The 25,098-nt window shown below is 38.3% G+C and overlaps 1 protein-coding gene across 4 annotated transcripts in view; it reads left to right on the top strand.

Annotated features, from left to right (window-relative positions):
• The window catches only part of LOC126473259 (transmembrane ascorbate-dependent reductase CYB561), a 302,748-nt gene extending 277,867 nt beyond the window's left edge, over positions 1–24,881 (top strand). For 3 of the 4 annotated variants that reach the window (XM_050100207.1, XM_050100204.1, XM_050100206.1), the window contains exons 2-5: positions 3,411–3,637; positions 10,599–10,807; positions 17,663–17,832; positions 19,848–20,152. In XM_050100207.1, the coding sequence (XP_049956164.1) occupies positions 3,411–3,637; positions 10,599–10,807; positions 17,663–17,832; positions 19,848–20,001 (760 nt within the window). In that variant the 3' untranslated portion in view covers positions 20,002–20,152. Of the gene's footprint in view, positions 1–3,410; positions 3,638–10,598; positions 10,808–17,662; positions 17,833–19,847; positions 20,153–21,814 lie in introns of those variants that run through there. The other variant, XM_050100205.1, reaches the window with a different exon arrangement.
• Positions 24,882–25,098: the final 217 nt, after the last annotated feature.

Below are 25,098 nucleotides of genomic sequence, written 5' to 3'. Positions count from 1 at the left end.
TGAAGGAAGTTGAGCTCATCGCTCCCCTACACAAATAGGCAGTCGTTATTTTTGTCAGTTTTACTTCTGTGACTCATACCTTAGACGATGGAAGTCGGGGAGGCCAACGAAACGACCAGCTGGGAGCTGTAGTGTCCAGACAACCCTGGAACCTGCTTGCGACGCGAAGATGGTCCGCGGAGAAGTGCTCCAGCGCCTGAAGGCGAAATTTATGCGGTACTTGTTATGCTAAGCACGCCATTACTTTCTCTCGGGAGACGCCGTCCGTAGCATTTCGTTACAGAAGCTCCATCGCAGATAATGGGTTTATGTCATTACTGCTCTGCTAATGTCAGTTAAGTGGCGCGGTGGTTTCGTTGTCCTGCCATGGAATGGAACTGCAGCAACAACATACGGGCAATCTCTCTCTCTCTCTCTCTCTCTCTCTGTGTGTGTGTTTGTGTGTGTGTGTGTGTGTGTGTGTGTGTGTGTTTTCTGAACAGCATTATCGACTCAGACATTTTTTCTTGTCTTCCACCTCTGCCTGTGTGTATGCGTCATAGTTAGGATTCAAGGGAGGTAGCTAGTACCCACGTCTGACAAAGGAGAGCTCAGATCATTTTCGTTCAGGCCACGGTAAGTGAAGCATTGTGGTTTTCAGAACAGGCTTCTATTGACTCTTTTTATTTACAGCTATACCTAATTCACTACCAGTACGTCTCTTGGAATTCTTCCAGAGTCTACCTTGGAGCATTTATCGCGTTAGAAAACATTGTGTTGACTTTCTTATTTATGCTGAGCGTAGACTGTCTCCTTCTCCTAGTATTGTAAATCCTAAATCCCTTTTTGCTTTGAGATATTTGGTTTACGTTCTGGGAGAACTCTAGCAGGAGTAACGTAAAGTCCTCCTGCAGCTTTTGCAATGCATCATGAAAACTAAGTAAGCAACAAAATATAAAGATTAAGAAGAAACAAAAGCACAAAATCAATTGCTATAATATGAGTAAACGCTGCGACAATAGGTTAACTTGCAGAGTTAGGAGACGCCCACATGCCCCTGTTCCTGCATTCTTCAACTCCACGATTATTGAAATCTACCCTGCGCGCAGTCTGTTAATAGTTAATTTCACTGACTTACCCACGACGTGGTGTGGCGGTTGATTTACCTGCACCAGCAACGAGTAGCAGATTTTGACCAGAAAGTCGATCGTGTACAACAGTACAACAGACTTAAAATTACTCTCAAAGCCGACAAAAAAAAAAAGACTCACCACGAATAAATTGTTCTAATGTGATGTATATGAACCGACAAATAAATCATTACAATTTCAGAAAAACTGGATGATTTATTCAAGAGAAAGGGCTTTATAGATTGACCAAGTCAGTAACACATTGGCCCACCACTGGTCCTTAGATTATGCAAGCGGTTATATGGTTTGGCATTCACCGAGAGAGTTGTTGGGAGTCCACCAGCGTGACATCGTACCAAATACTGTCCAATTTGCGCTTTAGACCGTCGAAATGCCGAGCTGTTTGGAAAACCCTGCCCTTAATGCTTCGTCGTTCTGAATTTCTCAATTGGGGAGAGATCCAGTCACCTTGCTGACCAATGTAGGGTTTGGCAAGCGCGAAGACAAGATTTGACAGGCATGAAGGCAATCAGTAAAAACTGTCGCCTTGTGAGGGCGGGCATTATCTAGCTGAAGTGTAAGCTCAGCATGGCTTGCCATGAAGGGCAAGGGAGACGACTGTAAAATACCGTCGACGTACAGCAGTGCTGTAAAGGTGCTGCGGATGACAACCAAAGGGATGCTGCTATGAGAAGAAATGCCACCCCAAACCATCACACCTGGTTGTCGGGCTATGTCGCGGGCGACAGCCAGGGTGGTATCTCGTTGCTACCCGGGGAGTCTGCAGACACGTCTTGGCCTGGGCTCTCATTGACTGGAATAGACTTGACCTCAGTGACTAGTCCCGCTTCGAACTGAGTCCCGATCACTAGGCCTGGGCTGAGCATCGACGATCTTCTACGCCCCGTTTTGTTACCCTTCGTGGAAAGCCATCTTGGCTTACAGTTTAGCAATATAATGTCCACTCGCGCATGGTGAGATTTTCTACTGCTTGTCTTCATGCTTGCCAAACCGCACCTCGGCCAGCAAGGTCGCTGGATCTGTCCTCAGTTGACAAAGTCTGAAGCTTTGGGTCAGGGTCCTGCAACCATATTGGGGTTTTGACCACGTTGACCCGTCAGTTAGGGCGGTTCACAAACAACAACTCAAGTGCACATGTTATTCCAAAAACGTTATCGTGGAAGTAGGGGCCAGGAGGTGCTGGTGAAATAACACACATTGCTAAGGTTATCTTTTTATTTTAAAAGGGATTCTCAATAATAATCTTTATGGAAAGGAGATTGCCAGGTATGACGTTAATAACTTCCCAATAGTAAGATTTTAACTTGACACACACACACACACACACACACACACACACACACACACACACACACACACACACACACACACATATATATATATATATATATATATATATATATATATATATATATATATAACAACAATTTAAAAAACTCTTTTAAATAGATGGAAAATTTTCTCTATGTAAAGGATATTGCAACGTATGACGTTAACAACTTCCCAATAGCAAGATTTTAAACTTGCTATATCTATAATAGAGAAATAAAAAAAAAAAAACTTTAAATAGCTAGTTTGTACTAAAGCTAAAATAGTTGTCTCTCGCCAGTTAAATAACTTGTATTACACCTGTCAGTTGTTACAAGATAAATGTGAATAAGCTAGCACACAAACCTTCACATTAAAGGCAATTCCCCAAAAAATTTGCCTTAGTTTGGTGAGGGAGTGACACGTGTAAAGGGGCCCAAATCACAATAGGCAGAATAGTTACTGGTGGTCTACAGGGCCACCGCAGATCTGCCCCAAAACTTCCACTACAAGCCACCACGTCCCCGAGTTGTAGCAAGGGCGGTGTCTGTACAGACTCCGAACCACAGAGACCCGCGACACCAACCCTAAATTACCCAATCGAGGTGTGAATGAAAACGGCCCGACCAAGAAGCAATTACCACATTCTTGCGGACAGGCAAACGAAAACTGTGGTGGGACGACCCCAACAAAACCACTGGAGAAGAACTCATAAACTTCACTAGAACTTGAAAACCTTCTCATATATATATAAGGCATTACTGACTAGCTCAATTTGTGAAGTTCTTTCCCTCGAATAAATTCAGTTTTTCTGAAATTGTAATCATTTGCTTGTCTGTACATGGACATATGCTCACTTCTTTTCTGCCTCGCATTTCATGTAATCGCAGCAGCACGACAACAGTCTATAGTGAGTAGCTTACTGTATTGAACTTTGGCTGGTCTTACCGAGCTGTTTCTCCTTTGTTGCAGGCATCGTCAGTATGACGACGAGGAGAGCGGGTGGGCGTGCATGAACTGGTTCGAGTACATGCTGGTGGTGGTGTTGGCCAGCCTACTGCTGCTCGGCGCCCTCACGCTGACCCTCTTCTGGGCTCTGTACTACGCCGGGGGCTTCGCCTGGACCGAGGAGCCCGCCCGCCAGTTCAACCTCCACCCCGTGCTCATGGTCGCCGGGTTCATCACCTTCAGTGGCTTCTGTGAGTACGCCGCGGACCCGAAGCTAGTGCCGGCAGTCTTCGAGACACTCACTCTATCACAACTTACAGTCCAACCGCAAAATATGGCTAATTTCCTAGAATGATTGCGTATCGAAGTGGCGGGGTCCAAACGATACATATCGAACGTGCTGTCGTAAATCGATCATGCGACTTGGTGGCGGGCGTTATGAGTATGTTGACGGTGGTCGCTACAGCAACGACAAAAGAAGAGCGTTACAAAAATACTTTTAATAAAAAGTATTATCTCTATGCGGCAGAAACACTTAAACTAACAAGAAATGGAGATCTTGAGAAACTAGAGAAGGTCGAAAGAAGAATTTTAAGGAAAATACTGGGAGCTAAAAGAAACGATAATGCTGAATACAGGTTAAGACCAAACAGAGAGCTATATCTGAAAACGGAGAAACTAACCGATGTAATGAGGAAGAGGAGACTACAGTTTTTTGGACATATATTCAGAATGGATAACAACAGACTAACCAAGCGGATATTCACATTACTCAATAGCTACAAATCCAAGCCAGCATGGTTCATAGAGACTGAAAAGGACATTGAAAATGCTGGAGTTACAATAGACGCAATAGAAAACAGAACACATTTCAGAAAGGCAGTTCAAAAGGCAGAATTTCAGGAGAGAAAGAAAATAACTAGACGAAAGTGGACTCAAGAAGAAAGGGAACAACACTCTAAAAGGATGAAGAAAATTTCGAAACTGAAGAAATCTAATACAATGAAGAGTAGCCAAAGTTGATTCATCGTTGATTCATCGTACCCTCCAAATGGGTTATTCGAAAGAAAAAAAAAAAAGAAAAAAAAAGAGACGACTTACCTTACCCGTCGTCGGCGTTGGAATCATGTGAAAGTCCATTACGGTGGTCTGGATGGATAATTTGGCAGAGTCGAACCATGTATGCTTCCTGATACTCGTTCATTTTCCGCACTGTCGACAATGAAACTGTAAACGGTATTCCAGCATCGAAATTGTTCCTACGAAGTTTTACACACTTCGCACCGCCACAGTCTCCACAGTCACTTCTTTCCTCGTCCAGTAGTACTCCATATTTGCGATAAAAAGTAGAACAATTTTCTACACTGGATAAATGTGGAATTAGATTTTTCCATGTGAGAGAATCCGCGGAAGAAACGTCGAGAACACCAGACATCCAACTCACTAACCACATAAATCGTCTGGTATTCCCTAGCAATTCACAAATAATTCGCGGAGGTGTGTAATTTAGAGCAACGAAGGAAACGACGGGAAACATACAAAAATGACGATCACAAATAACTGATCACAACGCCCGCCACCAGAGTCGCATGATCGATTTACGATCGCACGTTCGATGTGTATCGTTTGGACACCGCAACTTCAATACGCAATCATTCTTAGAAATTACCAAAATATGAGACGTGACCGTTCAAGTGGAGTTGGCGCGGCTGCTTCGCGCGTCTCTCACACAACCAATCACGTAACGTGATTGCGTATCGCTCTCTGTGGCAACGCCGCAGTGTTGCCGCAACTTACAGGGGGAGACCACAACATTGGGATCACGGATTTACTTCAAACTTACTACACCTTAGTAGGCCATTAAAACAACGCAGTGTGCCAGTAGTAAGGTGCAATATACCGGCAATTACGACAAAATCACAAGAGAAGTTTTACGCATCTATTACGTGGCGTATGTACAGGGTGTTTCAAAAATGACCGGTATATTTGAAACGGCAATAAAAACTAAACGAGCAGCGATAGAAATACACCGTTTGTTGCAATATGCTTGGGACAACAGTACATTTTCAGGCGGACAAACTTTCGAAATTACAGAATTCGAAATTCGAAATACACAATTTTCAACAACAGATGGCGCTGCAAGTGATGTGAAAGATATAGAAGACAACGCAGTCTGTGGGTGCGCCATTCTGTACGTCGTCTTTCTGCTGTAAGCGTGTGCTGTTCACAACGTGCAAGTGTGCTGTAGACAACATGGTTTATTCCTTAGAACAGAGGATTTTTCTGGTTTTGGAATTCCACTGCCTAGAACACAGTGTTGTTGCAACAAGACGAAGTTTTCAACGGAGGTTTAATGTAACCAAAGGACCAAAAAGCGATACAATAAAGGATCTGTTTGATTTCAACGGACTGGGAACGTGACGGATGAACGTGCTGGAAAGGTAGGGCGACCGCGTACGGCAACCACAGAGGGCAACGCGCAGCTAGTGCAGCAGGTGATCCAACAGCAGCCTCGGGTTTCCGTTCGCTGTGTTGCAGCTGCGTTCCAAATGACGCCAACGTCCACGTATCATCTCATGCGCCAGAGTTTACACCTCTATCCATACAAAATTCAAACGCGGCAACCCCTCAGTGCCGCTACCATTGCTGCACGAGAGACATTCGCTAACGATATAGTGCACAGGATTGATGACGGCGATATGCATGTGGGCAGCATTTGGTTTACTGACGAAGCTTATTTTTACCTGGACGGCTTCGTCAATAAACAGAACTGGCGCATATGGGGAACCGAAAAGCCCCATGTTGCAGTCCCATCGTCCCTGCATCCTCAAAAAGTACTGGTCTGGGCCGCCATTTCTTCCAAAGGAATCATTGGCCCATTTTTCAGATCCGAAACGATTACTGCATCACGCTATCTGGAGATTCTTCGTGAATTTTTGGCGGTACAAACTGCCTTAGATGACTCTGCAAACACCTTGTGGTTTATGCAAGATGGTGCCCGGCCACATCGCACGGCCGACGTCTTTAATTTCCTGAATGAATATTTCGATGATCGTGCGATTTCTTTGGGCTATCCGAAACATACAGGAGGCGGCGTGGATTGGCCTCCCTATTCGCCAGACATGAACCCCTGTGACTTCTTTCTGTGGGGACACTTGAAAGACCAGGTGTACCGCCAGAATCCAGAAACAATTGAACAGCTGAAGCAGTACATCTCATCTGCATGTGAAGCCACTCCGCCAGACACGTTGTCAAAGGTTTCGGGTAATTTCATTCAGAGACTACGCCATATTATTGCTACGCATGGTGGATATGTGGAAAATATCGTACTATAGAGTTTCCCAGACCGCAGTGCCATCTGTTGTTGAAAATTGTAACTACTGTAATTTCGAAAGTTTGTCTGCCTGAAAATGTACTGTTGTCCCAAGCATATTGCAACAAACGGTGTATTTCTATCGCTGCTCGTTTAGTTTTTATTGCCGTTTCAAATATACCGGTCATTTTTGAAACACCCTGTATCTGTTCTGAGGTACTGGACTTAAAAGTTCATGGTGGTCAATTGATCAGGATTCGAGCTTTGGAAGACCAATGTGTATATGGTGACGGTTCGACTCCCTATCGAACTTCATTATTAATCTGCTTTTTTTTTTCCACCACTGGTCATATTATTTAATTTATGACATTGGATAGTTGATATAATGAGGAAAAAGAACGTGTATTTGCATGAAGTTCCAATTTATGTTTTTATGTCTATATGACCAATCCCATCCTGCAACGTGTTGTGGTTCAAATGGTTCAATTGGCTTTGAGCACTATCGGACTCAACATCTGAGGTCATCAGTCCCCTAGAACTTAGAACTACTTAAACCTAACTAACCTAAGGACAGCACACACATCCATGCCCCAGGCAGGATTCGAACCTGTGACCGTAGCAGCAGTGTGGTTCTGGACTGAAGCGCCTAGAACTACTCGGCCACAACGGCCGGCGCCAACGTGTCCTGTCGAGAGCACACACGACGAATAATTGTACATTACTTTTGTGGTATGGCACATTGTGACTTACCATATTACTGATTGTGAATAGTCATTCACATCATTATTTAACAAGGTTTGACTTGGGCTTGCCAAGACTACCCACGTCCTTGAAAATATAACTGCAAATAGTAAATATTTAAATAACATACGAAATTCACTACAACTTTATGAAAATGCACATAGGATTTTTTTCACTATATTGTCTCTCAAATGCCATATAAATTAAATATGTGACCAGTGATGAAAAAAGTATATAAGGGGCATTCAAACGAAATCCAGTCACTAGTGTAAAGTAACGGTAACGATTTTATTAACTCAAAAATGTAGTTATATGCAGTACACATACTAAAAATAGTCGCCAAAACTGTTGGCACATTTATCCCATTGTGACACTAGCCATTGATTCCATCCTTGAAGAAGCTACTAGGCTGCTGTCGGATCCATGCCTGGAACCTGTCACACACTTCGTCGTCCGTTGGGAATTGATGTCCCCATTCCAGGAACTCGACAAGCAATGAACCCTTGTGGCCAAAAAAGGAGGACACTATGACCTTACCAGAACTGCTGTGCACGGCCTTTGATTTCTTTGGAGGTGGTGAAGTCGCATGTTTCCACTGCTTGCTCTGACGCTTATTTTCCAGTTCAAAATGGTGACACTATGTTTCGTCACTTGTGACAATATGTGACAGAAAGCAGTATTCATCCTCATGATAATGTTGCAGCTAAAAGACAGTGCCATTCGAGTATTGTGCTGTTCAGTGGTCAGTTGGTGGGGAACCCACTGTGCACAGATTTCTCTATGCATTATGGTGTGGGCGGTGCCCATGTTAATACCCAGTAACCACTGGATTTTGTACATGATGATTCTGTAGTTGTCCAAGACTAAAGCATTCACTTCCGCAACCATTTCCAGTGTAATGACACGATGAGCCTGTCCAGGACGAGCATAGTGTTCCAGTGACTAACGGCCCTCAAGGAATTATTTGCGCCATTCTACAACACTTGAACTACTCATTGTACACAGCGTTCATCTGTCAATACATTTCACAGCCTACAACTCCCTCTACCACCAAAAATCAAATCATTCCTTGTTGTCCCTGCTTACTCGCCTGCATGTAGTGGATGATAACTTGTGTGACCACCTTCTCTTTGGCGTGAAACCGCACTGGTGCTATACAACATCAAATTGTGTGCACGCATCAGTCTCTCTACCAATAGATGGCACCACAATACTCGGAGTTACGTGGTGTCACCATACGTGTGAGACAAAGGTAGATGCTCTGACCAGGTTTCATTTGAATGAACCTCATAGTAACTGCAGTTAATGCTGAAGTACATTTGAAGAGCAGTACTACTGGACAAAGGGTGATTGGAGACAAGTGATTTGGATTGATGAGTGAGGGTAAGCATCTATATCCTGTGGCAATCTGCTGGAGGAATTTGGGTTGGGCAAATGCCTGGATAACATTACCTGCTATCATGTGTTGTGCCAACAGTGAAATATAGAGGTGTAAATGTTACAGTATAAGGGTGTTTATGTTCAGTGTGTGGTTCCTTACTGCACTTCAGAATAAGATAAATGTAGAAAGATATAAACGTATTTTACAGTATTGTTACTGTGTACAGTAGAGGAGCAGTTCAGAGAGTATGACTGTAGCAATATGACAGTAATCCCTGTCACAAAGCAGCATCTTTGAGTCAGTGGTTTGTGGACAGCAACATTCCTAATATGGGCTGGCCTGCTTAGAGTCCCGATCTGATCCCAAACAACATCTTTTGATGTGTCACGTCAGCTTCGCTCCAGACACCAGTGTCCTACATCACTACTGTATCTGGATGTGGCTCTGGAGGAAGAAAGGGCTACAATTCCTCCATGGACATTGACATCTTACTGAAAGTACTACCATTAATGTTCAAGCCATCATAAAGGCAAAATTTGGACATACCCCATATCTGTGTCGTTAATAAATGTCTACATACTTTTGATTAGGTGGAATATGGTAGTAGATGATACTCATGACCTATATCTTTCCTCACTTGTGCATTCATTTCCAGTAAATGACTGCCAAGTTGATGGTGGTGAAGGGTACTTCTTTTCTAGATAAAACTCGTAATGTACGGAATGCATTTATAGTTCTTGTATATATAGTCAGATAGTAATGTAACATTCTTAACGTGAAGTCCACTGTTGTCTTTACTCACCAAAAGCTGAAAGATTTTTGGAATAGATGTCCAATCCTGATCAGTTTCTACCACAAGATATTGTGCCAGACATAAACTATGGACTTAAAAGCTGCTTACTGTTTTGTTCCTGCAGCTGTTTGAGAAGTGAGAACCAACCAACCAGTGACTGCAAATAGTGATTAAATCGGAAATTTGTAGGTACTGAAAAAGCTACCTTTTTGTCATGGTGCTTTGTAAGTACACAGGCCTGCTGTAAGACTCCACAGCCACAGTTTTACTTAAAATGCCAATCTTATATAATTTATAAATCTTACTGAATGCTGTAATGCACATCCTGATTTGTGATAGAAGGGTTGACCCTGCTGGTCCTTTCTTCTATTCCTTATTCTTTTTTTGTGGCTATGCACAAGTGCTATGTGGTTTCTGATACTGTCTGTGCTTGCCAGGCTGTGAAAAGGATCCTATTCATTTCAAGAATCAGCATGCTGTGTGAAAAATTAAGACTGTTTCCAGTTACAAAAAGAAAGAGAAACAATTTTTTGTTTACTGTGATGGCATATGTGGCCTCATTAGTAGTATCTTACATATACAGATTATTTCAGATGTGACACATATAGATACATATTAAATATTTTTAACAATAATAATTCTGCTTGTTGTCTTCACCTCTTTCAGTAGTCTTAATGTTTGTGGGCTGCTTCAGGCACACACTTGTTTTCTGTCTGATGTCATATTCATATTTTATGTTTGCATAAATAAATTGTGAAGGAGCTCTGTGTCCAATGAAAGATCTCAAAAATGTACCTGTACTCACTTGGTAATGCCATATGGTTTACAGGAAAACATTGGGGTGAGAGTAACATGTGATATATTGTCATTCTGTGAAGTTTACAAAATAATTGATAAATTTCATTTTTTTCAAAAGCAAATTAGAGTAACAGTTTGTGATATAAATTTCTTGCACAGAAAAACTAACAATTTTTTTTGTTTCAGCCCTGTTACTGTATCGAATCTGTCGATGCTGCCGTCGCATCTATGTGAAGCTGTTCCACACAATCTTCCATGCTCTTGCCATACCATGCATTGTGGTTGGATTTATAGCAGTACTTGATTCACACAACCTTGCAGATCCACCGATAGCAAACTTCTACTCCCTGCACAGCTGGATGGGGCTGGTTACCATGGGCCTGTTTGCACTGCAGGTAATTATACTTGTAAACACCATTTTAGTAGCTCCTTTTAACTTCATCAATGAACTGGCACTAGCACATACGTGAACTAATTTTAAAAACAACATGTTAAGGGAAAAGGGAAAGATTGATGCTGATAGGTACAGTCAATACATACTGCAGAGCGCATCAGAACTTACTCCTTATCGAAGAATTGTTGTAGGTACTTAATATAGAATTTTTTACTTTTTCAAGCAAATCGCTTTATTGATAAGTAACAACTGTGTATATGCTTATCATGTCAATGGGTGGATAAAGGTTTGAAAAATGTAATGCAAACAGCCTCCATTACCTCAGCAATCACAGCATTTCAGTATCGACAAACACCAGCTTGCTAACAGCTCTGCAGTAAACACTCGTCAGATAATGCAGCCTATCTTGTTTTGATACTGTGATCATCTTTTGTCTATTGCATTTCTACATTGCCATCAGCTGTACAAAGTGGTTTCATTAAAATCTGGCAAGTTATGGAGATGATAACTAGTTGTTAATTCTAGCTAAATCTTTCACTACTAAAGAACTGATACAGTTGAGATGTGTTTGTTATGCAGAAAATAATAGAGAGATGTGATTTCAGATTTTCCTGGTGTATGATAATATTGAACTCTTCTCAGGTGTTCAGTGTGATAGTGTCGTCTAAACATAGTGGTATTTTGGCAAGTTAATTTGTTGGCAACTTCAGGCAATTCTGATGACTGATTAACTATTAAAGCTTTGGACTCAAGTTTGAATGCACTCAAAATACAATGTCAGTATGTTAGAAGATCCATTTATGTCATATCAACTGAAAAATTAAGATGACACCATTTAGGTTAGCCACCTCTACATTAGCAATTTCCCGATCCTGGTGGTGGCAGCTTAGTGACTGAGGAATGTGGTTTGTATCCCAATTACTCACTTCCTCCAGCATTTCACATCCTTGACTAGGCCCCAGAATAGTGTTAATTGCTCTGTTAGTAAGACATTAAACAAGCTCCCATCTATCATAAAGCAATAAATTGGGAATCCTTATAAATTCAAAAGAAAACAGGAACTATACATCACTACCTACTGTTTCTACAAATTATTTGAATATCTCGATTCAGGGTTAACTACACAGCAAGTATAACTGTTTGTTATAAAACTCCAGTATTTTTAGATGTAAAAACTGTTTTGTTTGAAAGTTCCATTGTAACTGAGTAAATATTAAGCTACTAATAGCAGATGGCGAGCAGTTATATAGTAAAACCGTGGAGGGAGCACCCTTTTTCAAGGTAGTAAATTTCTTACCAATTTACTTGATGAGATTTAGATGACATAAGTGTGAATAGCATTAAGAAATATATTGATAGTCTGTTGTTAATACAGTAAAGCAGATTAAGTTGTTGTCTTACATTAATGTGTATCTTGACTTGTTCCACACCCATGAAGGTTCTCCTTCTCAATTGGATCTATGGAACATTATGGATAGACACATAGAAACATGGATGTTTGTTTGTTTGTTTGTTTGTTTGTTTGCTTGTTTGTATGTATGTATGTATGTATGTATGTATGTATGTATGTGAGCAGCAGTCATTAGGATCACCTGAGGATAGTAACAAATCAGTTTGCAGAAATGTCTCACCATCTACATGACACCACTGTCTGAGAACCTGCAAAGAGATCAAAGTTGAAATTGTTCATAAATTTCAAAAAGAATTTTGGATTCTCTAGGAATGTTTTCAAATGTTCTGGAATAAGAAGTAATGTGTTTTACAATTATCTCGGGTGTTCATGAATGAGCTTTTGTGCATTGCAACTCAAAATTCCCATTATAAAGTTCTGAAACTTTTGAGGTCTGAGAATATATAAGCTGAAATAATGACCCTGTTACGTTCTTACAATAGTAAGCAAGAATTCAGTGTGAATATTTAAGTGAGAGTTTTATAAAAAACTGATATTTCATGAGTTAGTGATTTTTCTATGATAGTTATAGCTCTGAATCTATAATAAATGAATTACTAAAATTTAGTAAGTTTTAGGTATAAAGTGTCACATGCAAAACTCATGCATAAATATTGCCATTTATGTTTCTGTATACAAGTCATGTTGGTACAGTTCTTGAGTTTATCATATTAGTGATGCGTATTTGAAGTGCTTGTCAAACAAGCCTAAGTTTTTAATTTTATTCCTATCAGTTACACAAAATTTTAAAAGGGAGTCATTTTGACTTTCTTTTCACTAAAGGTATTTGTGTCATTTTTAAGTAAATCATGGATGTAATATTGTATATTTATTGTACCCCATTGTGCTGCATGATGCAGCACAGTGACAGAAAACAATGGACTCCTCTTCATAAGCAATGGGTGCAACCTACCATCTTCCCATTCTGATTTAGGCTGTCTGTGAATTGCTTGTAATCACATCAGGCAAGTAATAAAGGAGTCTTTAAAAAAACATGTGTCTACTTTCTTCCCCAGTCCTCTCCAGCTGAGCTAGTGCTGTCTCAAATTCTCGGATGAGTATGATGCTCTAGTTAAACATTCATTTGTATTCTACCTTCTGTCATTTTGTACTAGATACAAAATTTTTTATCAGTAGCAATTATAAATACACAGTTATGTGAATGGCCATAGGTGAAACTTCTAATAAACAATATAAAGTAATTTATAGTAATGAAGTTATTAGGGAATCTTTACACTGAATTATGAAAGATGTGAGTGAAGTGTTGTATAATATTCATATACATGCAAGTTTCAGCTCAGATGGCAAACCAGTACAAAGAAAAGAAGGGTAGGCTGAGACATATTTGAAGACAATATTACTGAAGGGGAAGACAGGATAGATAAATATAAAGCAGAGATGTAATACTGCAACAAGAAATTGACAGACCACCCTCAGAATGATTGAATCCTTGGCCCTCCTCAGCCCAACAAGCCACGTTCCCCGCTGTCAGTCTCCATGTGAAGGATGGCTACATCGGTACCTCCACGCTTATGAAACTTACTGACCACCACAATACCTCCACTTTGACAGCTGCCACCCATTCCATATCAAGAATTCCCTTCCATATTGCTTAGCCGCATGTGGTCATGCCATCTGTAATGAGGAGCAGTCCCTCTCCATATGTGCCTAGGATTTCACTGAGACTTTCAACTGCTGAAATTGCCTTCCCACTTTATCCAGAAACAAATCTCCTGTGCTTTATCTCCCGATTCCTCAGATACTCATTGCCTGACCAAACAGAGCACCCGCCTCATGACTCATTGTGATCCAGGACTTGAGCAGCTGATCACATTCTCTGCCAGGATTCTGACTACCTCTCACCATTACCTGAGCTGAGATATATCCTCCTCACTACCTTACCCACCCCATCCACAGCTGTATTCCTCCACCCACCCAAACTATGCAGTATCCTTGTCTGGTGTCTGTCCATATGAGTGACCATCACCAAATTGTGGCCAAGAGACAGCAGGACCATCCAGCTGCTGAGCATGCCACTGAACACAATATGTGTGACTTCAAAAATTGCTTCACAGCTGTGTCATCTGCATTCTTCCCAGCGACACCAGCTTTTCTCAATTTCATAGCTGTGAACTCCTCACTACCTTACCCACCCCATCCACAGCTGTATTCCTCCACCCGCCCAAACTATGCAGTATCCTTGTCTGGTGTCTGTCCATATGAGTGACCATCACCAAATTGTGGCCAAGAGACAGCAGGACCATCCAGCTGCTGAGCATGCCACTGAACACAATGTGTGTGACTTCAAAAATTGCTTCACAGCTGTGTCATCTGCATTCTTCCCAGCAACACCAGCTTTTCTCAATTTCATAGCTGTGAACTTGCCCTGCACTATAATTTTCCTTCCTGTAACACTCTTGAGCTCAACTGAGTGAGGTATTCATCATTAAAAATCTTTGACCATGTACACACTGATGTAAGGAATGTAATTAACTTCAAACACAAACTGAAATCACTCCTTCTCCATTGAAAGATTTCTGAATGTTTAGTTGTATGGTGTCTTGGTCTCTGTGCATGTGTTTGAGAGGGGGAGAGATAAATTAAACAGAGTTAACTATAAATTACTATATGAATATGGAACACAATATAAATTAATATTTTTTGAATGATTTCTTGAAACCTTCAGCTGCCATTCTCTTTATTTCCTGTAAGATTGTACAATTTTGGCCTTGGGCCATTTCAAGTATCTAAAACAGAAGTATCATACATTGGATACATTAGTGACACTTGTGATTTTGATGTAGTAACGAGTCATACCTGGAGATAAACTAGGCGCACATTAGCGCATTATAACTTACTATATGGATGATTTTTTAGTAGCAGATTATGTCATATACGTCGTTGCTCCTATGACATCATGTTATGCTCATAAAATAATTAGTGGTGTTCACGCTATTTTAGGAGTACTTTTGAGCAGTTGTTGCAAAGCTCTTTTGTATAACATACTTAATACTAGGAAGATTATAATTATTTTACAGAAATTTGCTACCTAACCTGCATATGCTTTTGTTCTTACTTACATTCAGTTATCGTAAATCATTGGTGTAAATATGACTGTATGTAATTCCTTTAAAATAACTTGTAAATATTTGTTTTGTTACTGTAGGAGCAGGTCATTTTTGAACAGTTGGTACAAATATCTTATATACCACTTTTATCACAGTATTCTAATGAAACAGTACTGAGAACTACAAGAGTCGAGTAAAACTGTATTATGGTTGCATTTTATGAGCATAACATGATTTCATAGGAGCAAAGTCATATATGACATAATCTGCTACTAAAAAATCATCCATAAAGTCAGTTATAATGCACGCCTAGTGTATCTTCAGATATGACTTGTTCCTACATCAAATCACAATTCTCACTAATGTAGCCAATGTATGATACTTCCATTTTAGATACTTGAAAATGGCGTAAGGCCAAAATTGTACAATGATACAAGAAATAAAGAGAATGGCAGCTGAAGGCTTCAAGAAATCTTTCAAACAATTCATCACAGCTGCAGACCCTATCACACTGAAAACTATAAATTAATACTTTTGTGTCTACTATTGGACTACATCTCACATTATTTTTTTCTGGTATGGCTCCAATGTCAGACAGTTTCTGACAAATTTCCATTATTGTGCTATAAATAAGAGTTGGGGAGAACACAGTAGGTAGAAAAATTTGATGGGAAAGGCTTAAGAAATCATGTCCGTATATGGGGAGCATGTAGGCATATTTTCCATTGAGAAGATGTACTATAATTGTGAAACTGGTGTCTTCCGTATCACAGTTAGTGGTCAAATAATGATCCATGAAACATGCAAATAATTAAACTAAATGCTGTCATTTGGGTTATTGAAGTACTGAATGATGTATACTTCTGAATCTAAATAGAAATATTAATTTACAGTATTAAAAATGGTGTTTTATTGTAACAGAATTTTCACACTACTGTAAGAGCAAGATGAATTCTGTTGCCTCTTCGGTGTAGAAACTGCACACTTGTAGATTCCTTTTGGCAGGGATGTAACTGAAATATTTATTGTAGGTTGCTGTACAAATTGTGAATCAAAAATACTGTCAGATTTGCAACATTATTTGTTATTTATCTAGACTAAAAACACACAATGAATGAATTTTTAGTCTGCAGTGGAGTATGTATTAATATGAACCTTCCAGGCAGATTAAAACTGTATGTCAGACTGGTACTCAAACCCAACACCTCTGCCTTTAGTGGGCAAGTGCTCTACCAAATGAAATATCTGAACATGACTTGTTACCTGTCCTCACAGCTTTACTTCCTACAATACCTCATCTCCTACTATCGACACTTCATAGAAGTTTTGCTGCAAAACTTATGGGAATGAGATTTTCACTCTGCAGCGGAGTGTGCGCTGATATGAAACTTCCAGGCAGATTAAAGCTGTGTGCCCAACCGAGACTCGAACTCGGCCCTGGCAGAAGTAAAGCTGTGAGTACCGGGCGTGAGTCTTGCTTCGGTAGCTCAGTTGGTAGAGCACTTGCCCACGAAAGGCAAAGGTCCCGAGTTCGAGTCTCGGTCGGGCACACAGTTTTAATGTGACAGGAAGTTTCAAAACTTACGGGGCTGGCACTTCTGGAAGAAAGGACCTTGTGAAGACACGGCTTAGTCACAGCCTGGGAGGATTGTTTCCACAATGAATATTCACTTGCAGGCTCTGGCTAAGCCGTATCTCTGGAATATCCTTTCTTCCAGGAGTGCTGGTCCTGCAAGTTTCTGTAGCAGAACTACTGTGAAGTCTGGAAGGTATAAGATGAGGTACTGATGGATGTAAAGCTGTGAGGATGGGTCATGCTCGGGTAGCTCAGTTGGTAGAGTACTTGCCCATGAAAGGCCAAGTTCTCAAGCTCAAGACCTCATCTGGCAACAGTTTTAATCTGCAAAAAAACCTGATATATGTGCCGTCTAGGTACATAATAAATTTTATTGTAGATAACTAATCATGGTTGTCTCCTCTGTTGAAAATACTTTCTCTAAGTATCTACTTTCAGGTTAGACCAAATGGTTTCCTGTTGTATACATGCAAGTCACAAGCATGTGTGTGCTGAGTCAGGGCTGTTTGGTGGAAAAAAATTGTTAAAAATGAAAGCAATATTTAATATACATACAAAATTAAGGGTGACTGTGTTGATGAAAATTTGAAATAAACTGAATCTGCATAAAGTGTGAATAATGTACTTTACACTAAGCTTTAATGCCTACATATCGAGTTTAAATGCTTATTTACTTCTAGTGTAGTTCGTACAATTTGTAGAAAGGATAGTTACATTTTAGTAATCTGTAGAACAGATGATTAATATTACTGTTTGTTCCAGTTTGTTGTAGGCTTCTTCAGCTTCCTGATCTTGCTGTGCTGTGAAGGTGCAACAGCAGCATTCCGAGCTTCTCTAGTACCCATACACGCATCCTTTGGCATAACAACTTTCATGCTGGCTGTAGCGACATGCCTTACAGGTCTCACAGAGAAGGCCTTCTTTAAGCTTAGGTATGTATTCCAGAGAGTGAAAGTGTATTTTATTTACAGGAAAGGGACTAATCTGTCTTTACTTTCTATTTGCTACAGTCCAAATAAATTATTACCAATGTTTTAAAAAAGACACACGTGGAACACAATATTAACTTTATGTCAGAATAGGATAACATTTACAAGCTGTGAAGTTAAATTTAGAAAATTATCTTTCTGCTTCGTAGACAAATCTTGAAGCTTTCTTAATAGCTTCATACTGCATTTTTGTGCAATGTGATATGATTCTATTTGAAAAGTAGATATTTCAGCTATCTGCCATCTATTTGAAAAATAGTTTGCATCTTAAAAGCATCATGAATTATTAGTGTCATATAAGTATCAAATGTGAAAACTTCAAAATCATCTTAAAAATTACCTGAGAATGTCACAGTAGCACATTCTTAGCTCCATGTTTAGTACAAACATTCACATCATTGTCATAAACAAATAATCTTTCCAAACTTCCCATGTGCCTTTAGTAAGGTGGAATGGCATACTGCTACTATTAAAGTCCTTATTCCAAATGAACACATACAATCTGTCCAGTCAACTGGTTAAGCAATGGAATGTTGCTTAAAAGTAGACTTCGTCTGCATAGATGTGTTACAGAAAAGGAATGAAATGTGAGGGACAAGACTGATGTCATGCCTACAATTTTGCAGGTAAAACACACATATTTTTAGAAGCAGCCCTCTTAAAATAACAAAATGGTAGATAGAAGCAGAAATTATAAATTGCTATTAAGTTCTGTTACACGGATATGTTAACAATAGTTTCACATTGAGCAAAAATAATAATAAATTGCTGCTGCTATACTTAATTTACACTACAATGACAAGATATAAAACTTCGTCATATGTTATGTGTGAAAAGCTAAAAGTTAAAAAAGAAAGAAATGTTCACTGGTGTGTTGTTATTAAAAATGGTGGGAAATGGTACACACAAGAATAGTTCTGAAATTAATAGGAATACGCTACCCAATAGTGGGTATAATTTAATGTCTGTGCATTTCGTCATTAATGATTCTGTTCATTACATTTCATAAAATTTGAATCGATTAATGTCTTCCATTTATTCCCAATATTTGGTCTTAACGTAATCCATATTATTTTGATTTCCTTCTGAAAAGGCCTCCTGTGCCACTAGTTTATTTAACAATTCCTTTCCAAAGTAGCTTTCTTTACTTGTGCATTTATATCTCTGATATTCGGGGTAAATCACCTTTTTAGTTATTTGTTATTTACTGACAATTTTTCCTCATTTTTGTTTCTGTGTTGAGATTTTAATGTCTGCTCTGTCTTTTTCAATCTTCCTTCAGTCCTTTATCCTGATCTGGGAACAGTAGGTCCACTTACTGTGTGACACATTAATTGCAGTCTACAGATTGCTTCTAGTCTTCAAATTATCCATCATAATCAACTTTCTATTCTCGTACTTTGTCTACAGTGGCCATACGTATCAGATGACTAGTTTTTTTTAACCCTTATTACTACTCTAACCTAAACATTTTCTGTTCCTGCTTTGTCACTTTCACTTTGGCTGTGGAGGTAGAAATATATTGTTTCCTGAAGTTCAAATTATCATATTTAATTCTGTTTCTTTTATTCTGTAACCTTCTCAGGTATCACTGGTTAATTTAGTTCCCATAACTATTATAATACATATTATTTACTTGTGACTTGCATCATAGCCACAGTAGACAATGTTATCAACTTTGCATAAATTAAAATAAAGAGAACAAAAGCTATTACATTGGTCATCAGAAATAATGATTGATGTTCTGAAATTACTGGTGAGTTTTAATGGTTGTTATTTATAATTTATTTCCCTGACATTTCAGTTTCTGTTAACTTTCTTTTATTCTTAATGATTTTCCAAACCTCCATTTTTTCCTCTAGTAATTTCAATACTGGACACTTTTATTCTTATGTTACTTTAACTGTCATTAGCATATATACATTACATTTATGCACATATCAATTATCAATTTGCAGCACCAATTACCAGAATTTGCCTGAGGAGGCTGTCATAGTGAACGCACTTGCCATAGTGCTTTCAGTCAGCGCAGTTGTTGTTGGCTACATCGTCATGAGGGATGACTTCCGTTACCGTGGTCGTATTCTGATTACATCAGATGGAGATCTATGAAGATCTTAACACTTCTCATAAGCTTCTCATGTGATATTCAGAAAACTATTTACAAGGAATATAAATTGAGATTTCATATTTTCATTCATAAGAACACTTTTGATTAAGTGATTGTATTGAGCAATGCTCAAATAAAAACATTTTTGTTACACTTCTTGCCTGTTCTCTGATTCTGATTACTCTCTTGTGGAAATACTCAGATTTCTCTTACTTTATGGTATGTATCAGCCCTAAATCAGCTTACTAACTTCACTGCACAGCAGATGGCACTCTCAAGGTGATGGTACACTGCACTGAATGCATTTGGTATTAGTCTGTCACACAGCCTTCTAACAATAACCTGTTGCTTTTCAGTCACAGTGGACACCTAACGTCATTAATTCATCTTTCTTCATTCCATCATGGTGGAAACTGAATTCAGTTTTTTAAAGTAACAATTTCATGTTTGCCTATCTTTCCTGTTTATAATTATAATTTAATACTGTTTTCTTACGCACCCTTGTTTTTTCCTCTTTTTAAGTAACACCAAATTAAATGTATCAGATGCAAGAGTTCAGGTAAATCGGTCATTTACTAGAGTTAGTTCCTATCAGCATTTGCAGAAAGCAATATATGACTTTCATATCAAGAAAAAAATAGTTTTATCTTCCACAGTGATAGTTAAAACTAAGTATTAATGACCAGCTTAGAAAATTACCTTAGGCCGGTAACAGTTACTGACAAGATAAGAATTCGACAGAGCTATGCAAGTTCTGGAAAGGTAACTGTTACTTGTCATTTGAAGTATTTGCCAGAAAAACATTTTACTTTCTGTCTGCTAGTGCTTAGTGATTTATATTTTCTCAAAAAGTTGCTATGTTTAGTGAGATATCAACTTCTAAGAACTCTGCCAGAAATTCACATGCATATCATTCAGTATATTTTGTGTCGTTATCCAAGAATACTAAGGAAATGAAAAATCTTTAATTCAGAGAGCATTAATAGGTGCCATTACAGCATCTGCTGGCTATGGATTCAAGACATCTGAATTTTTTCACAATGAAATTGTGTTTTAGTAAAGAACAGGACACTATATTTCCAAGTCAAACATAACTCATCAGCCTGTTTTCATATTGAAAAATGTTTGCATGTAATTAACATACAACAAATATATCTCAGTTATTACCAAGGGTCTGTGAATGAACCACTGAGTAGCTGTATTACTCTTGCAGTGATCTATGCCTAGCATAATACTGGTTTCATCCGTCAGCAAACACAAAAGGCGTCAGGCTAATGGAGCAGTACCAAAAAAGACTTACAGGTGACAGTCAAAGTTACGCAATATTGCCATTTGCAAAAGAGATTTTTTGGTTTTTCTCAGTTTCTGTAATTTTCTTGTTCCCAAAATTTAAAAACATAAAATGAAAGTATTTCATAATTTGAAGGTTTTATTATATCTCCCTAATAGACCTGATTTATTTATTTTTAGAGGCTCTGGGGCAATTCTTCAGTACCTGTCACATTTTTGTTTATTTTGTATTATGCTGCTTCGGCAGCAGTATACAGGTATGAAAGACCAATATAGTCTAACATGACCTTAATTCGTATCAGTCTAAATCATAATGTCATTTATTATGTTTTATTCACGAGAGACTGAAGTTTGTTTTCTGTCCTCCTGTGGAAACACTTACGTGATACGTTAGCACAAATGCAAAACACCCATTACAAACTTGCTGTTGTTTGAACCATGTTTATGCTTGTGTGTTGTCTCACAGGGTTCCTGCATGGTGTGGCATGTGCACAAATTTATGTTTGTTTCTCTGTGTGCTTTCAGCTCTAAGTATTCGGAGATGCCTGAGGAAGGGATAATCATGAATGCTCTGGCTATGGTGTTGGTAGCTTTGGGGATACTTCTGTCTTACGCTGTGCGGAGGGAACCATTCCGCACACAAGTTAAGACTTTCGTCACTGAGCGACTGTAGACTAGTTTTACAATACGTTATTTGGACTGAATTGTTTCACTGCTGTAATCTAATGTCACAGAAGCTTTGTAGGTTCAGTTGTTCCTACGCTGTATTGGAAGGAAAAAAAATTCTTTAACTGTTCAATCCAGAAATAGTGAACCATTAGAATTTTTATACATTTTCTTATCAAGATTGTCAGTCTTATCTTCATAACAGTGGACAGTGCCCTTTTTAACAGTGTACAAGCTGAAAGGACCAAAAAGGATATATTCTGTGTACAAAGACATTTTATTCCTGCTAAGGTACCTTATTATTATCCATACCATTTTTATAGACATTCTGTGTGTTCTAGCATAGTCACTTTTTATTACTTCGGTGCAGATAATCAGTCTTGTATATCGTTTTATAAATCATGCCTTTGTACATAAGCTTTGTAGTTAATAAGGAAAAATACTGACATACATTTGTGTACATGATCCATTTATATATATACACAAAAATTCAGATCTGTGCAAATGCGTGCATGAGTGTTGTATTTAAATAACTTGCTCTAAATATAGAGAAAAGTTAATGAGCAGTATGACTGAATATTAAAAGTAATTTGTTGTTATTGTTTGATGGCAGAAAATTTTAGAAAACTATAAATGTTAATTAGACCTAACATATTTTGCACACTTGTGCAAAGTTCGAAATATTTGTCTTTGGAGCAGATTCTTTTTTTCTAAAAAAAGAAATCTGTTCTATGATTACATCTTTCCTCATATTGTCTGCGTCACAAAAAGTTTTTAATTTTACCTCTGCCATCATTGTTATCTTTTTAAATCTTTTGGTGTGAAGATACCATGAGTGTTGACTTGACAGAACACGTAAAGAATTCGGTCAAGTAAGGAATTCTATTATTCAGATTTTTGTTATTGAGATATCAGATTAATGTATGAAAGAAATAATAGATTTACATTTATGCTATAATTATTACATCGAAGCATTCAAAATGATAAGTGTTATTGGAGTATAAAAAGTTTCATATGTAACCTGAAGAAGTTTGACATTAAAGTATTAAAAAAACTGCCGTATTTTAGAAGTTCTTTGTCTGCTCACTGTCAATTACAAACAGCTATTTTTGAACTTTGATAAAGTCAAATGTAATGTGTATTACATGCTTATAAAGCATGCTAACATCCATTTAAAACTCAGTTTCTATACGTCAGACAACAAGTGTGTGGTTTCTACAGGAATTGTATAAGATACCATTTACTCATAACACAGTGAACTCACCACTGGGATTATTTACAAACTTAAAATATGGTGTGATTAATATCATGACAGTGGCACGGAGTGTAAGTTATGAACTTCTGATAAAAAGAAACATTGAAAAGCATTTGAAAGTTTTAAACACAACATGAACATGAAGAAACCAAATCACTTGAACAAATAACAAATCTTGCATTGTATTAATATAACTTAATTATGTGCTTAAAAGTACCTCAAAATTAGCATTGTGTGCATTTTGATCTTTTCTGGGATGGCAGCAAGAATTGCATTCAATTTCCACACTATACTATGAGATCTGGAGATGATATTTATTTGCACTACACTGTACATATATTGGTGAAACATGTATAGTGTATTCATTCTAAACCTTGTTTTCATGCAATGGTATGATATGGTATGCCTTCATAAAACTACTCCTCCTCCTCCTCCTCCTCTCACTCCTCCTCTCCCCTTCCCTGTCCTCGTTATTCTTATTTGCTGCAATCGTCGTCACCAGCAGCAGCACTACCCTAGTTTCCAGAGAACCATAACTTCAGACTTTTAATGTTATCCTAGCATTTGAGCAGAATAGTAATGTCTGACTAAAATTTTAATGAAAGTTATTCTGTCTCATAATATTAACATCCCTCATCTATTGTCTGATTGGGAACAACAAATGTTGAACAGTGTTAGAGAACCACTACATACTGCACCTCGTGAAAGAATTCACAACCACTGAAATGCATACATACATTTGGAAGACCAACTCTGAAATAAAATTCTACAAGGAAGACACAAAGGAGGTTCTCAAACAGAACGGTAAATAATTTGTGAAACATACAATAAATCTCTTTTGATAATATTTACACAAGGACAAATATCACACAGAACCAAAAGAAAAACTATGTATAGGTAAGTTGCATTATGTAAAGATTTTTTGAACACAGTCATTATTAAAATGACTAAAAGCTAAGTGGCATGGATATGTGTGCAATTACCTTTAAAGACTGATTGGTTTCAATTATAAATAGTTATAATAGGTCATCCCAACTGCTTTTAATAATCATGAAACAGTTTCAAATTTCCTCAATTGAAGCCTCTTGCACCTATTCTCAATGCTCTTGGTGACAGTACATTATGCTGTCTCAGTCTACTCTTATGAATAAAATGAGTCTTTTTGTATGAATGATGTCCTCTCAATCACACTGTGTACAGGAAACTTTGACTATTGTGTATTCTTGCTTCTCACTTCATCTTCCTTCCCTTTTCTGTCTACCTCCACATATGATGTGACAGCAGATAGCTTTCCAACAACTCCGTAATATCTATGTAAATAAATATGCTTACTTTCTGAATAATACTCCGCTTTCAATGCTATTAGAATCTTTCAACATGCTAAAATATGTTTTGAGTGTGTTTATTGTATGTAGTGTGTGTGTGTGCCTTAAGTGTTGTGAATATTATATACTTTAATGTCCTTAGCAGATAAAGTGATATACAGATTTAAGCTATAATATGTGCAAACTGTTTAGTGTTTGTATGGTTATATGTTTATTCCTCAGTTAATGAAAGACAGCCATAACGTTGAATAAACTCCTAGTATTTGGGTATGTGTGTTTTACAGCATTTAAATATAATGTCAATCTGTATGTTAATATATTTACAAATAAAACAAAATTTCATATCCATTGCATTGATTTTTCATCCTCTTTAAGTGGAAGGCTAACATTGTAGGAAACTTCTAGCACCTGTTATTAATACATAAATGGTGAAGTAATAAATATCTCTCTCTCTCTCTCTCTCTCTCTCTCTCTCTCTCTCTCTCTCTCTTTCTACACACACACACACACACACACACACACACACACACACAGAGAGAGAGAGAGAGAGAGAGAGAGAGAGA

This window comes from Schistocerca serialis, chromosome 4, assembly GCF_023864345.2.
Source record: "Schistocerca serialis cubense isolate TAMUIC-IGC-003099 chromosome 4, iqSchSeri2.2, whole genome shotgun sequence".
Classification (NCBI taxonomy): Eukaryota; Metazoa; Arthropoda; class Insecta; order Orthoptera; family Acrididae; genus Schistocerca; species Schistocerca serialis.
Note: the sequence above shows the minus strand (reverse complement) of the source record. Positions and strands in the feature narration are given on the sequence as shown.